An 11,787-nucleotide genomic window follows, 5' to 3' on the forward strand; every position below is an offset into this window, starting at 1 on the left:
ATCATCTTTTCCCAGTATCACTGCAGTAGTTGCCTTTCTAACTGGCTTGTAACCCTCCAATCCATTTTCCAGGCTATAGCCAGAGTGACCTTTCCAAAACACAAATTGATAATGTTAAATGTCCTGGTTTAAAAAAATCATCAGTAAGGTCTATTGCTTTACCCTCTGTATAAATGTGGCTCCTTAAAATGGTTACATGCAAGGGATTTTATAATGTAGCTGTTGTTCACCTCTCTCCAACTCCTCCATGTTTTCATTCATTTTTGGCTTTGCAAGTATCCTGTTCACTCTGTTGAGCCCTTTGCTCACCCTACCTTTTAGCCTAACTGATTTCAGCGTAAGTGGCACTTCCTGTAGGCTTTTCGTAATGCCCATAAAGATGGATTGAAGTGTTCTGTGTTCTCTTACAGCCCTCTGAATTTATCTCTGAGATTCTTCTTAGTGCCTTTATCTAGCTCTTCCATTGAGCTGTGCACTCCTTGAGGGCAGGAACTTTGTCTTTTACTGTTTGACCACCAGCATTTTTAACACGTACTAGGAACTTGATAAGTATATGATGAATGTGTTAAATATTTTATGTAGGCTTTCTTTCTCTTGTAAGATGGTAATGAGTGACTTTAATAAATGTCATAATTTCTCTTTGCAGAAAAAAGTTGTCTCAGGTATAGCAAGTAAACCCAAACAGGACGATGATGGAAGGATTGCAGCTAGAAATCGTCTAGCTGCCATAAAAAGCGCAATGAGAGAAAGAATTAAGCAGGGAGAACATGCCGAGGCAGCAGCCTCTGTAATGCCAAAGGAAGTTGATAAAATAGTGTTTGATGCTGGATTTTTCAGGGTTGAAAGTCCTGTTAAATCATTCTCAGGTTAGTTTCTCTGCTACAGCTACTTAAGAGAAATAATTGGGTTGTATGGGAGCATGTAGGAGAAATGGAAAATAGTGTTCACATGAAAGGGTATATGTTCTCTGTGATTTCTGAAAAATAGAGCTAAGTGCTCACAAACACATTCAGATCACATTGTTTGGATGATTAAATTACCTACCGTTACATTATCTTCTAAGATTGCTTTTATATTTTCTAAGTGATTTCGCTCTTTGTTATTACCACTTAACCCCATAGCCCTGTGATGTAGGTCCCAAGATATCCCAAAAGGTAAGGGAACATGAGAAGTTAGGTGATTTTCTTCAGGTTAGTTAGAAGTTAGTTTCGAATATAAGGTGCAAAGCAAACAGACATCAAACTACCACACATCTCTGGCTATGTTTTAAAATGAAGCTTATGGAAGTGGGGGGAGTTGGCTTAATTTTCATTTGTATAAAAATTTTTGCTCAGATCTTTTTGAAGCACAGGAAATTAACTAATTGCCTAATTTTAAAATATTATAGTAAAACCAGCTTTTAATACTTCAGGCAACCATTGTTTTTTTTTTTAATTTGTATGAAGTTAGTTGATATATAATATTACATTGGTTTCAGATGTACAACATAGTGATTCGATAATTATATACAGTACTAAATGCTCATTATGGTAAGTGGAGTTACCCTGATACCATACCAAGATATTACCATATTATTAAGGAAATCATCCTTATGACTTTCTAGCTCTGGTTGTATTTTTCCTTAGCTATTTTTCATAGACCATCATTAATAGATTGAAGTTTCATTAGATTGCAATTATTTATAAGCCTATAATGAGAGGCCATAGTTGAGGTACTCTGTTTCTTAAATCTTGGCAGATGCTTCTGTCAGTGCTTTAAGTGCTAGATGATTATTTTTTAAGGAGAAAGGGGGCTGAGTCCTCTTCAAGTACTAATCAGCTGAAGGGATGTTTTTTCCTTATTATTTAACTGTGTCTGCTAGGAAGTTTTCTGAAAATAAATGAGCTGCTATCTAATATTTACATTAAAATTTAAATTTATCACTTTAAGTTTATCATGACCTCCCTGTCAATTTAGGTATCACTCCTGCTGTAGTTTGGGTTTATTTCCTTTGCTCCAGGCAGTTGTACTGCCTGGATACCCAGGAATTGCCTCACTGCTAGTAATGTGGCTCCTTGCTACTTACTTTGCAAGGGTCCTAGTGGTTTGCATGACTATGAGCTTATCACTGTCTATTCTTTCACGTACCAAACTTGGCATTTATGCCTAGGGAGATTAAGGCTTATGGCCAAAATTGATGTCCTAAAAATCAAGTTCTAGAGCCCATAGTTTATATGGGGATTGCTATAAAACAGAAATCCCCCACGAAGCCCCCCTCATCCCATTGTCATTCCCTAGAGGTAACCTCTTTAAATTCTTAAAGGAGTCTTGGGGTCTTAAGTTGATTACAACCCTCTCTCTAAACAAGGTGTAGATATTTTCTAAAAGCTCACTTAATCCCTTTTTTTCCATCTCTTAGCCTTACCTGATTATCTCCCAAACCAGAGAACCCTCTGTTACACCTTTTTCAATAAATAAGCTTCTAGTTTTCTGAATATGGTGATGGGGAGGGGGATATTGACAGTTGCCTGGCTGTGCAGAATAAGGGAGTCTGGGCTCTAATTATTGTTTAAACTGACTTGGAACCAATGTTCCTGTTTTTGTCTCTATTGTCGTCTGTGCTTCCAGGGATACTTGAGGCTACCAGTTCTTTCAGGGGTGCTGTGGTATAAATTGGGTTGATTCTCATCTTTTCTGACTTGTGGATTAGGATTTGTTTTCTTGGATCTACTAAGTAATATTCCGCCTCACACATCTACATTACAGCTTCCAAAATTTTCTAGTTTTATTTGTCACTTCTTTAGGTCCCTTTGTCTTTGAAAATTATATTTCAACCACTGAATTAAAGAAAAGGATGCGTTGTCCTCATGGCATTCTGCCTTTAAAGAGTATCTCCTTTACTGCTAATGGTAGTAGGATGTCAAGAGGAAGCAGAGTCTAATGTATGTGTTCAATACTATCTTTAACTGAAAATCCTGGGCATTCTACTTTAACAAACATCATTTTACTGGAGAAAGACAAGTTGGTGTGGGAATAGAAAGAACTTGCTCTGTCTTCCTAGTTATAATGAAAAGTAAATGAAAGAACTTTTTAGTACTGAGATGATTTCTTTCACCTTCTAGGACTCTCTGTCTCTTCTGAACATCTTTCTCAAACATTTAGAACACCTAAGTCTGTCAGCAAAGCTGTGTCTGAGAGCAGGGCTGAGATGGGCCCTTTAAGACAAACTGTGTCACCACAGAATTCTGATCCTCAGGGTACTGAAAGTGAACAGGTTGATAAGAAGACTTTGCTTTCAAATATTCCTGGAAGGAGGTATTTCTTTCATATGTTATTATTAAAAGTTTAACAGATGCTAACATTAAATACCATTTCAGCTTGTTAACCTGATAAAATATGCAAGAGATATATCTTAATTAAATTTCACAATAACCCTGTAACATATATATGTACATGTTTACAAAATTCTTCTATTTTATAAAAGAGGAAAATAGTGCTTAAGATTTCATAATGGTAAATGGTCATATGCAGGTGGGCAAAGGAAATTAATTCTGCAAAACTAAGAAGAAAGAAGCAACACAGTGTCCTTTGGTGCTAAACAGACTGCAGCTTTGGTCCTTGACAGGTCTGAGCCCAAAACCCTCTGTATGACATACTAGCCAGGAAACTTTGGGACAAGCTTAATTAATTCACTGAGCTTCCATTTCATCATCTGCAAAACAGCAGTGCAAATGCCACCCTCCTCACAGGGTCATTGAGAGGTGGCACTTTTGTGCTGGCCTTGATGGAAAGAAAGTACATTGAGACTGCTGCCTGGGCAGATGACAGAATAGAAATGGGGGAGCTAATTTGCGCTGAATAATTATTATGGGCCAGCAACAGTTCTAGGTTCTTAATATGTATTACCTCGTTTAATCCTCAGAACAACCCTGTGAGGTACTAGGCCCCCATTTTTCAGGTGGGAAAACTTGAAAAGTTTGTTAACTTACCCAAATTCAGTTTATAATTGGTGAAACTAGATGCTGCCTGCATTGCCTCTGCTACACAGTACTGCCTCTGCACAAATGCACCAAAATTACCCTGGTAGTCCTTGCACATGGGACATAAATGTACAGACATCTGATAGGAGAAAAGATACTTTAAAGTAAGTAAGACAGAAGATTACAGTCCGGAGCCAAGAGAAGACTACTGGATTTATTGTTATTCTGCAGATGGGTCAGCACTGAATGTTCAGCCATTGCAACGAATGAAGGCTGTCAAAAAGAAAGAAAGAAAGAACACCCTATGAAATGAAATAGGGGAAACAAATGAAAGTTTTTGTTCTTAAATATTTCATGAAACAACTTTTAGATTTTCTAAGTTTTAGTATAAGCCAAAGTGTATTTAGCATTTGTGGGGACTAAAATGTTTAAGAAGTTTTAGAAATATGTGGATTATAAAATACCAATATATTGTCATTTTTTAAATGCAAGTTACTTTGTATATCATGCAGTTTATTTATAATCTCATGCTAAGAAGATCCATAATTGTATTTAAGTGATATCACAAGAATTCTTTAAAATTTTTTTACTTAATTCCCAATAACAGTCCTGAAAGAAAATCTTATAAACAACTTTGTGCAATGAAGGCAAAATGAAGCTGAAAACTAGGAAAATAGGATTTTTTTTTAATGACTTGCAAGACATTGAGACATATTTTAAATAAAATATAAGTTAAGAACTTCAAGATTAGAATTTATGCTGTAACTAACATGTAAATAATTGAGTTGTTGCTTAACCCACCAGAAGTCAGCTTTATCCTAATCTTTCCATAGTATGTATCTTTGATTTGGCTGAGGTTCAAAAGATTACTAGCAGACTGACAGCATGGTACCAGGCTTCTGAGCTTTGTGGGAAGAATGCATTTAGTTTGTAAGGCCCTTCTTCAGTAACTATAGTCCAAAACTAATCTATTTAAATCAGGTCTGACCTTGGGCTAGGCTCCATCTTTGATGCATAAAGGATAGATTCAAAAAGTAACAACATGTTTAATTATCTGACTACATTGCTACTTTTTTTTTTTTCAGGAACACCATAGTAGAAGATGCTCAGTGTTCTTTATCACAAGATGTAATCGAAGTAAATCATGTAAGTCCTATTCCAGTGTAGTATGTAGCCCAATGTATTATCTGTTTATGACGTTATATACAGTAACTCCATAAACCACCTCCAGAATTTCCACTGGAAATTTCAGTCAGTCACATAAAATGATAATTCCTATTTCAAAGGCCTTTGGCTTGCTTGAGACCAATATGCCATTTTGTATTCTTCAACTCACATCAAGATTATTTTTTAAAATAAAGTATTATTGTAATACAGCCACACTCATTTATTTATATATTATATCTGGCTGCTTTTGCAATAAACAGTAGATTAGTTGAGTACTTGTGGCAGAGACTCTATGACTCACCACGCCTAAAATATTTGTATTTACTGTGTAGCTCACAAACCTAAAATATTTACTCTCTGGCCCTTCGTAAAGAATGTTCGCCAGTCTCTGAACTGGAGTATAGATACTTGCTGAGAAACTACTTCAATCATACTATTGCTACAATATTATCTGAATGATTGTTCAAGAAGCAAGAGAGTAAAATTTACAGTGTTCTTTAGCCTGTGTTCAGATGTCATCTTTCAGTTTTTCTTGTTTTTAATAGCAATAAGACTTCAATTTGTTTCAATTTTGGGTAATTAAATGTAATAAACATTTTTACTTCTAGAATGCATGTAAGATAAACTTTGAGATTGGTTGTTTACCCAGTAAAATGAGTTTGCATCTACTTGCTGCTGAAGTGGCAGAGGATATTACTGCTAACAAAAAGGAAGAAATTTCAGATGTTGTGGAAGGAATGGAATTAAATTCTTCATTTACAGCACAGGATATTCTGATGAAAAGTCCTGAAAAAAATATACCATCACAAAATATCTCACAGGAAGAAGAAACTATAATTTCTCAGTCAGGTGAGATCTTTTTAATACTTTAAAATGAGGCTTTGTTAAATAAATGAACTTGGACTAATTATAGATTATCAGAAATAATTCTGGGTACCAGTGTCTAAGAATGAAGGTTTAAAAAATGGACACTCACAGTAAATTGTGAGAATTCATTTGTGTCCTAATACTCTACTCTACACCCTAAACCTTTTGAATCAGACCTATTATTAATCCATGTTGGATATAAGTAGCATTTTAAGTTAGACCTAATTATTTGGATCCTTCATTGTCTATGAAGACTCAGAATTAGAAAAATTCCCGGAAATTTCTTTAGTTCTCCTCCTCTTTAACATATCCTCATACCTTTCTTCAAAATGCCCTATTTTTCTTTCCTATTCCTACTTACTTTTCTGCAATAGGAAATGGTCCTTGTATTTCCGTTACAACAAGTGATAATTTCAACTACTATTTTCATCTGCTACCCTATGGTGCTGTTGTAACTGGGTCCTAGGGCAAAATAAACGTTATAGCCTTGGCCAGACATTCCAGCAATGTTCTTCATCTATCATTTTTTGGGTACCTTCTCTTTTTAAAAAAAAAAGTAGCAGATGCTGGTTTTATTATAAAAGGATGTAACTCAGAATGGCCAGATGAAAGAGACGCATAAGGCAAAGTATCGGGAAAGGGTGCAGAGCTTCCTTGTTCTCTGCAAATCTCTACACATTTACTCACCCAGAAGCTCAATGGGTTCCTTTAATATCATGAGCATGAGATTTGTTTGTAGAAGACTCTTTTTTTTTTTTTTTAAGGTATCATTAATACAAAGTTACATGAGCAACACTGTGGTAACTAGATTTCCCCCCATTATCAAGTCCCCACCACATACCCCATTACAGTCACTGTCCATCAGCGTAGTAAGATGCTATAGAATCACTACTTGTCTTCTCTGTGCTATACTGCCTTCCCTGTGCCCACCACCACCACATTATGTGTGCTAATCATAATACCCCTTAGTCCCCTTCTCCCTCCCTTCCCACCCATCGTCCCCAGTCCCTTTCCCTTTGGTAACTGTTAGTCCATTCTTGGGTTCTATGAGTCTGCTGCTGTTTTGTTCCTTCAGTTCTGACTTTGTTCTTATACTCCACATATGAGTGAAATCATTTGGTACTTGTCTTTCTCTGCCTGGCTTATTTCACTGAGCATAATACCCTCTAGCTCCATCCATGTTGTTGTAAATGGTAGGATTTGTTTTCTTCTTATGGCTGAATAATATTCCATTGTGTATATGTACCACATCTTCTTTATCCATTCATCTACTGATGGACACTTAGGTTGCTTCCGTTTCTTGGCAAAGGTAAATAGTGCTGTGATAAACATAGGGGTGCATATGTCTTTTTCAAACTGGACTTCTGCATTCTTAGGGTAAATTCCTAGGAGTGGAAATCCTGAGTCAAATGGTATTTCTACTTTGAGTTTTTTGAGGAAGCTCCATCTGCTTTCCACAAAACATTGAACTACTTTACATTCCTACTAGCAGTGTAGAGGGGTTCCCCTTTCTCCACAACCTCGCCAACATTTGTTGTTGCCTTGGATGGTGGCCATCCTAACTGGAGTGAGGTGATATCTCATTGTGGTTTTAATTTGCATTTCTCTGATGATTAGCATGTGGAGCATCTTTTCATGTGCCTGTTGGCCATCTGAATTTCTTCTTTGGAGAAGTGTCTGTTCATATCCTCTGCCCATTTTTTAATTGGGTTATTTGTTTTTTGTTTGTTGAGGTTCATGAGTTCTTTATATATTTTGGATGTCAACCCTTTATTGGATATGTGATTTATGAATATATTCTCCCATACTGTAGGATATCTTTTTATTCTACTAATGGTGTCCTTTATTGTACAGAAGCTTTTTAGTTTGATATAGTTCCACTTGTTCATTTTGCCTTTTGTTTCCCTTGCCTGTGGAGATATTTTCATGAAGTTGTTCATGTTTATATTCAAGAGAGTTTTGCCTATATTTTCTTCTAAGAGTTTTATGTTTTCATGACTCACATTCAGGTCTTTGATCCATTTCAAATTTACTTTTGTGTATGGAGTTAGACAGTAATCCAGTTTCATTCTCTTACATGTAGCTGTCCAGTTTTGCCAACACCAGCTGTTGGAGAGGCTGTCATTTCCCTATTGTATATCCATGGCTCCTTTATCATATATTAATTGACCATATATGCTTGGGTTAATATCTGGTCTCTCTATTCTGTTTCCCTGGTCTATGGATCTGTTCTTGTGCCAGTACCAAATTGTCTTGATTACTGTGGCTCAGAAAACTCTTCTTATATTGAAATTGAGGATGAGAATTTTACTAAGAAATTTACATTTTAAAAAATGTTATAGTGTACGATGACCTATATTTTTGTGTTAGCATTTGATACTTGAAACTTTTCCTTTCAAGGCTTTGTCCATTTCTAACAACCTTTGATTGCAAGAATATTCTTCAAAAAGTTAAAAATTACTGCTTTTTGTTTTTCAGTACCATTTGATAATAAAAGTCTCACAACTGAATGCCATCTTCTTGATTCAGTAAGTTTCCAACTTAATTTGGAAAGTTCCTTCATATTTTAGATTTATTTTATAAAATGATTATTACTCACTTTTCAATTTGTGTGCAAAGTGTAAATTTACATCTTTTCACTGCTTTTTTACTCTGAAACTTATTCATTATTTTTCTCAAAATGGGGAAAACTTTCATGTTTATATAAAATATGTTCTAGCATTTTATTTCCCTATTTGATTTATGTATTAAATATGTTATGACAAACAATTTAATTTGTAGCTTGGATTACGTTAGGTTTTTCTCAGTGATGCAAAAAGATGAGGCAAGGTTTCTGTTGAAGCATAGTTGAGGCAACTATGTTGAAGCATAGTTGGGGAGATAATATCTACCCTACCTTCATCATTGGTTATTTTATTCTAATTATTTTAGATTACTATATATATGTCCTGCTATTTTATGTGGAAGCTCCTTGGCCTTTATTTTTGGTAACCTCTTGTCTCTAAATCTAGTTCAAGCATTAGCCCTTCTGTGAAGCCTAGCTGTATAAGCTCTCGTCTCTCCCATGTTCATTTACATACAGGCACGGGTGCACAATGCAGACCCTGCACACATTTAATCTCTTATTAAGAGTATGATTAAATATATTACATATATTTCTAAAATCTATTTGCCTTATTAACTATAAATTTCTCTTTAATCAGAGCTGCCTGATTCATATTCATGCATGTTGGCACTGTGGCATGAGAGAAATCATGCTCTCTTGTCTCCTAGGTACTTACAACATTGGTTTTCAGCCATATCCCAGATATTTTTGTTTCAGTGATCTAGAGTAGGACCTTCATCAGTGATTCTAATGTGTAGCCAGGGCCAACAACTCTGGCTTACAGCCTCACCTTGTAATTTTCTAGGGCCAGCTGCTAAAATGGGTCAGGGAATGGCTTGGGTTTGATAATCTTTGATCTCAGAATATAAGAAATCCATTAAGGGAAATGTAGGATCAAACAACAACAGTATTTATTAACCTCATGAAGCCTGGCAACTGTTTGGCTTCCTCAAGCCGCAATTCCTCAAGGACTTCTTCATACGTTGGCTTTCATTATCTTTCAAAAATGCCTTCTTTGCATTCAGGTTTCTGAGCTGCCCTGTTTCAGTAGACTGAAGTGTGTTACTGTGACCCGTGCTCTGTTCTTTAATCATAGGCTGAAACCTAGAGGGTCAGGGCCTTTAAGGCCAATTTATGTAAACCTGATTTCTTCCAATTTCTAGATCTCAACTCTGAATGATTGGTTTTGATAATATATGGTATCTTAAGTAAATCTGGAAATTAATCATAATATTCTGGTTTTGATATATTAGTACTGTTTAAAAGTTCTTCACAGCTACCTAATACAATATCTGGTTGATAAGTCTTAGTACCTTATAATTTAGTCTCCCTGTGAAGTCTTCTGTACTTCCATAAATATTAGAATTTAGATATTTTGATTTTTTAAAAAAATAAGTCCACTTAATCTATTTTAGATCCAAATTATTACTTGCTCTGTAGCATCATTTGAACCTTAAGTAGGACTTGAGGGAGAATAAAGAAGAGTCCCAGTAGTATCATACTAGTAAAAGGCCTATTAAGTACAGTTATGTGGATTAGGATTTGTGAAATATGCATAAGTAGCTTAAGGTAGAGCCTTAGTTTTATTCATCTTGCATATGCTGCTGAAGTCCATTTATATATTACTTATCACCATTTATGGCATATATTCCTAATATATCTTTTTACTTAAAAAAATATGTATATTTAAAACTAGAGCCACTGGAAGGTAGCATAATCATTATGTTATTAATAATTTAGTTGTTATGTACGAAATATTCTTTGTTATTAATTAATCCACTATTAACTTGTAATGTTGAAGACTGAATTGGTGAGACTTCAGTGATTTCTCTGAATTTATTCTATAGCCAAGCCTAAACTTCAGTAATACGTTCACTCGGGTGGAAAGAAGACATCAAGAATATGCCAGACACATTTCCTTAGGTGGTAATCTGATTACGTTTTCACCTTTACGGCCCCTCACTGGAGCACAACCAGAAGAACTTTGAATTTAAAAGTACTCAAACATGTTCCTTCATATTATTAATGCTGTGATAACATCCTTACAATATTGAAAAGCTGAGGAATATGTATTTGTGTTCACTTTACCCAGTCCACTTGTGTGGTGCATGTTTTAATATTCAGTGTTCATCAAAGTGTGTTTTAGATATGATACTGTTTATCAAGGGAAGTGGGGATATTTTGTACTTTAACCATGCAGAATAAAAAATGTGGTGTGCCTTGCCTCTCTTGTTTAAAATGTATAAGCTTAAAGCTAAGTATATTTACTCAGCTTATGAATAATCTTCAGTTTAATCAAAATATAACATTAAACTTTGACAGAAATATTTGTATTCTTTTATACTTTTTCATAGTTTGAACTCTTAAATGTGTTGACATTGAAGAGTGTTGTATATCACATTTCTAAGGTATAGCGAGTTTCTTTAGATGAGCTGCCTGGGTTCTGAAGTCAGTTTATATGCTGTACTTTTAAATAGTTAAATTATTAGAGGTACCCCTTAAATCTTCACCTTTTCATTTCCCCCTTGATATGACTGATGGCCTTTGAAGGAAATGTATTCTTCCCTTGAAAATAATTTTATCAGTTATTTAATATATTTGAAATATTTTCTCTTTTGTGAAACTCTTAAGTATAGAATTGTAGAAGACAGAGCCAACAGAATAACAGCTCCAAGAAAACTGATGGTAGCTAAAGCTTATAACCAGGCCTGGGTCCAGTTCTTTCTGTCTCCAAGTAAGTTGAGGCATAGAGGCATTTGCCAAACAAGCAGCAGCTTTGTGGATAACCACTTAAGATTAGAGATTCTCAAACAAGAAAAGAAACACATCTACTTTTGTTGTCAGAAGGTATGTTAAGCTTGTGGGAAAGGCAGTGGTTACTATCAAGTCCATGTGAGCCACTGGGAGGCTATGTGGGGAGCTGGCTTGGAGGAATGTTACCAAAGTACCTAGTCTTTCTGAAAGGTAAAAGCAGTTTTAACAGCCTGTTAATGAATAATTCAAGCAAGATATACAGAATAAAGAAACATATATAAGACTTAGGGTTTTCTAAGGGCCATGAACATGTAAAAAAGGCTGGTACAAAGTAACTCCAGATTTAGAATCTATATAAAGCAATATGCAATAAAATGTTATTTGCCCTCAAGGATAAAGTACATGACAATAAAACGTCAGTAAATATTTTTTTTT

At 35.2% G+C, this 11,787-nt stretch overlaps 1 protein-coding gene across 1 annotated transcript in view; it reads left to right on the forward strand.

Moving 5' to 3' along the window:
• Positions 1-10,823, forward strand: part of DLGAP5 (DLG associated protein 5) — a 33,080-nt gene extending 22,257 nt beyond the window's left edge. The window contains exons 14-19 of the mRNA XM_073211212.1: positions 647-866; positions 3,102-3,294; positions 5,045-5,105; positions 5,735-5,975; positions 8,472-8,521; positions 10,446-10,823. Coding sequence (XP_073067313.1) covers positions 647-866; positions 3,102-3,294; positions 5,045-5,105; positions 5,735-5,975; positions 8,472-8,521; positions 10,446-10,586 — 906 coding nt within the window. The 3' untranslated portion in view covers positions 10,587-10,823. The remainder of the gene's footprint in view (positions 1-646; positions 867-3,101; positions 3,295-5,044; positions 5,106-5,734; positions 5,976-8,471; positions 8,522-10,445) is intronic.
• Positions 10,824-11,787: the final 964 nt, after the last annotated feature.

The sequence above is a fragment of the Manis javanica genome, chromosome 8 (assembly GCF_040802235.1).
Source record: "Manis javanica isolate MJ-LG chromosome 8, MJ_LKY, whole genome shotgun sequence".
Lineage (NCBI taxonomy): Eukaryota > Metazoa > Chordata > Mammalia > Pholidota > Manidae > Manis > Manis javanica.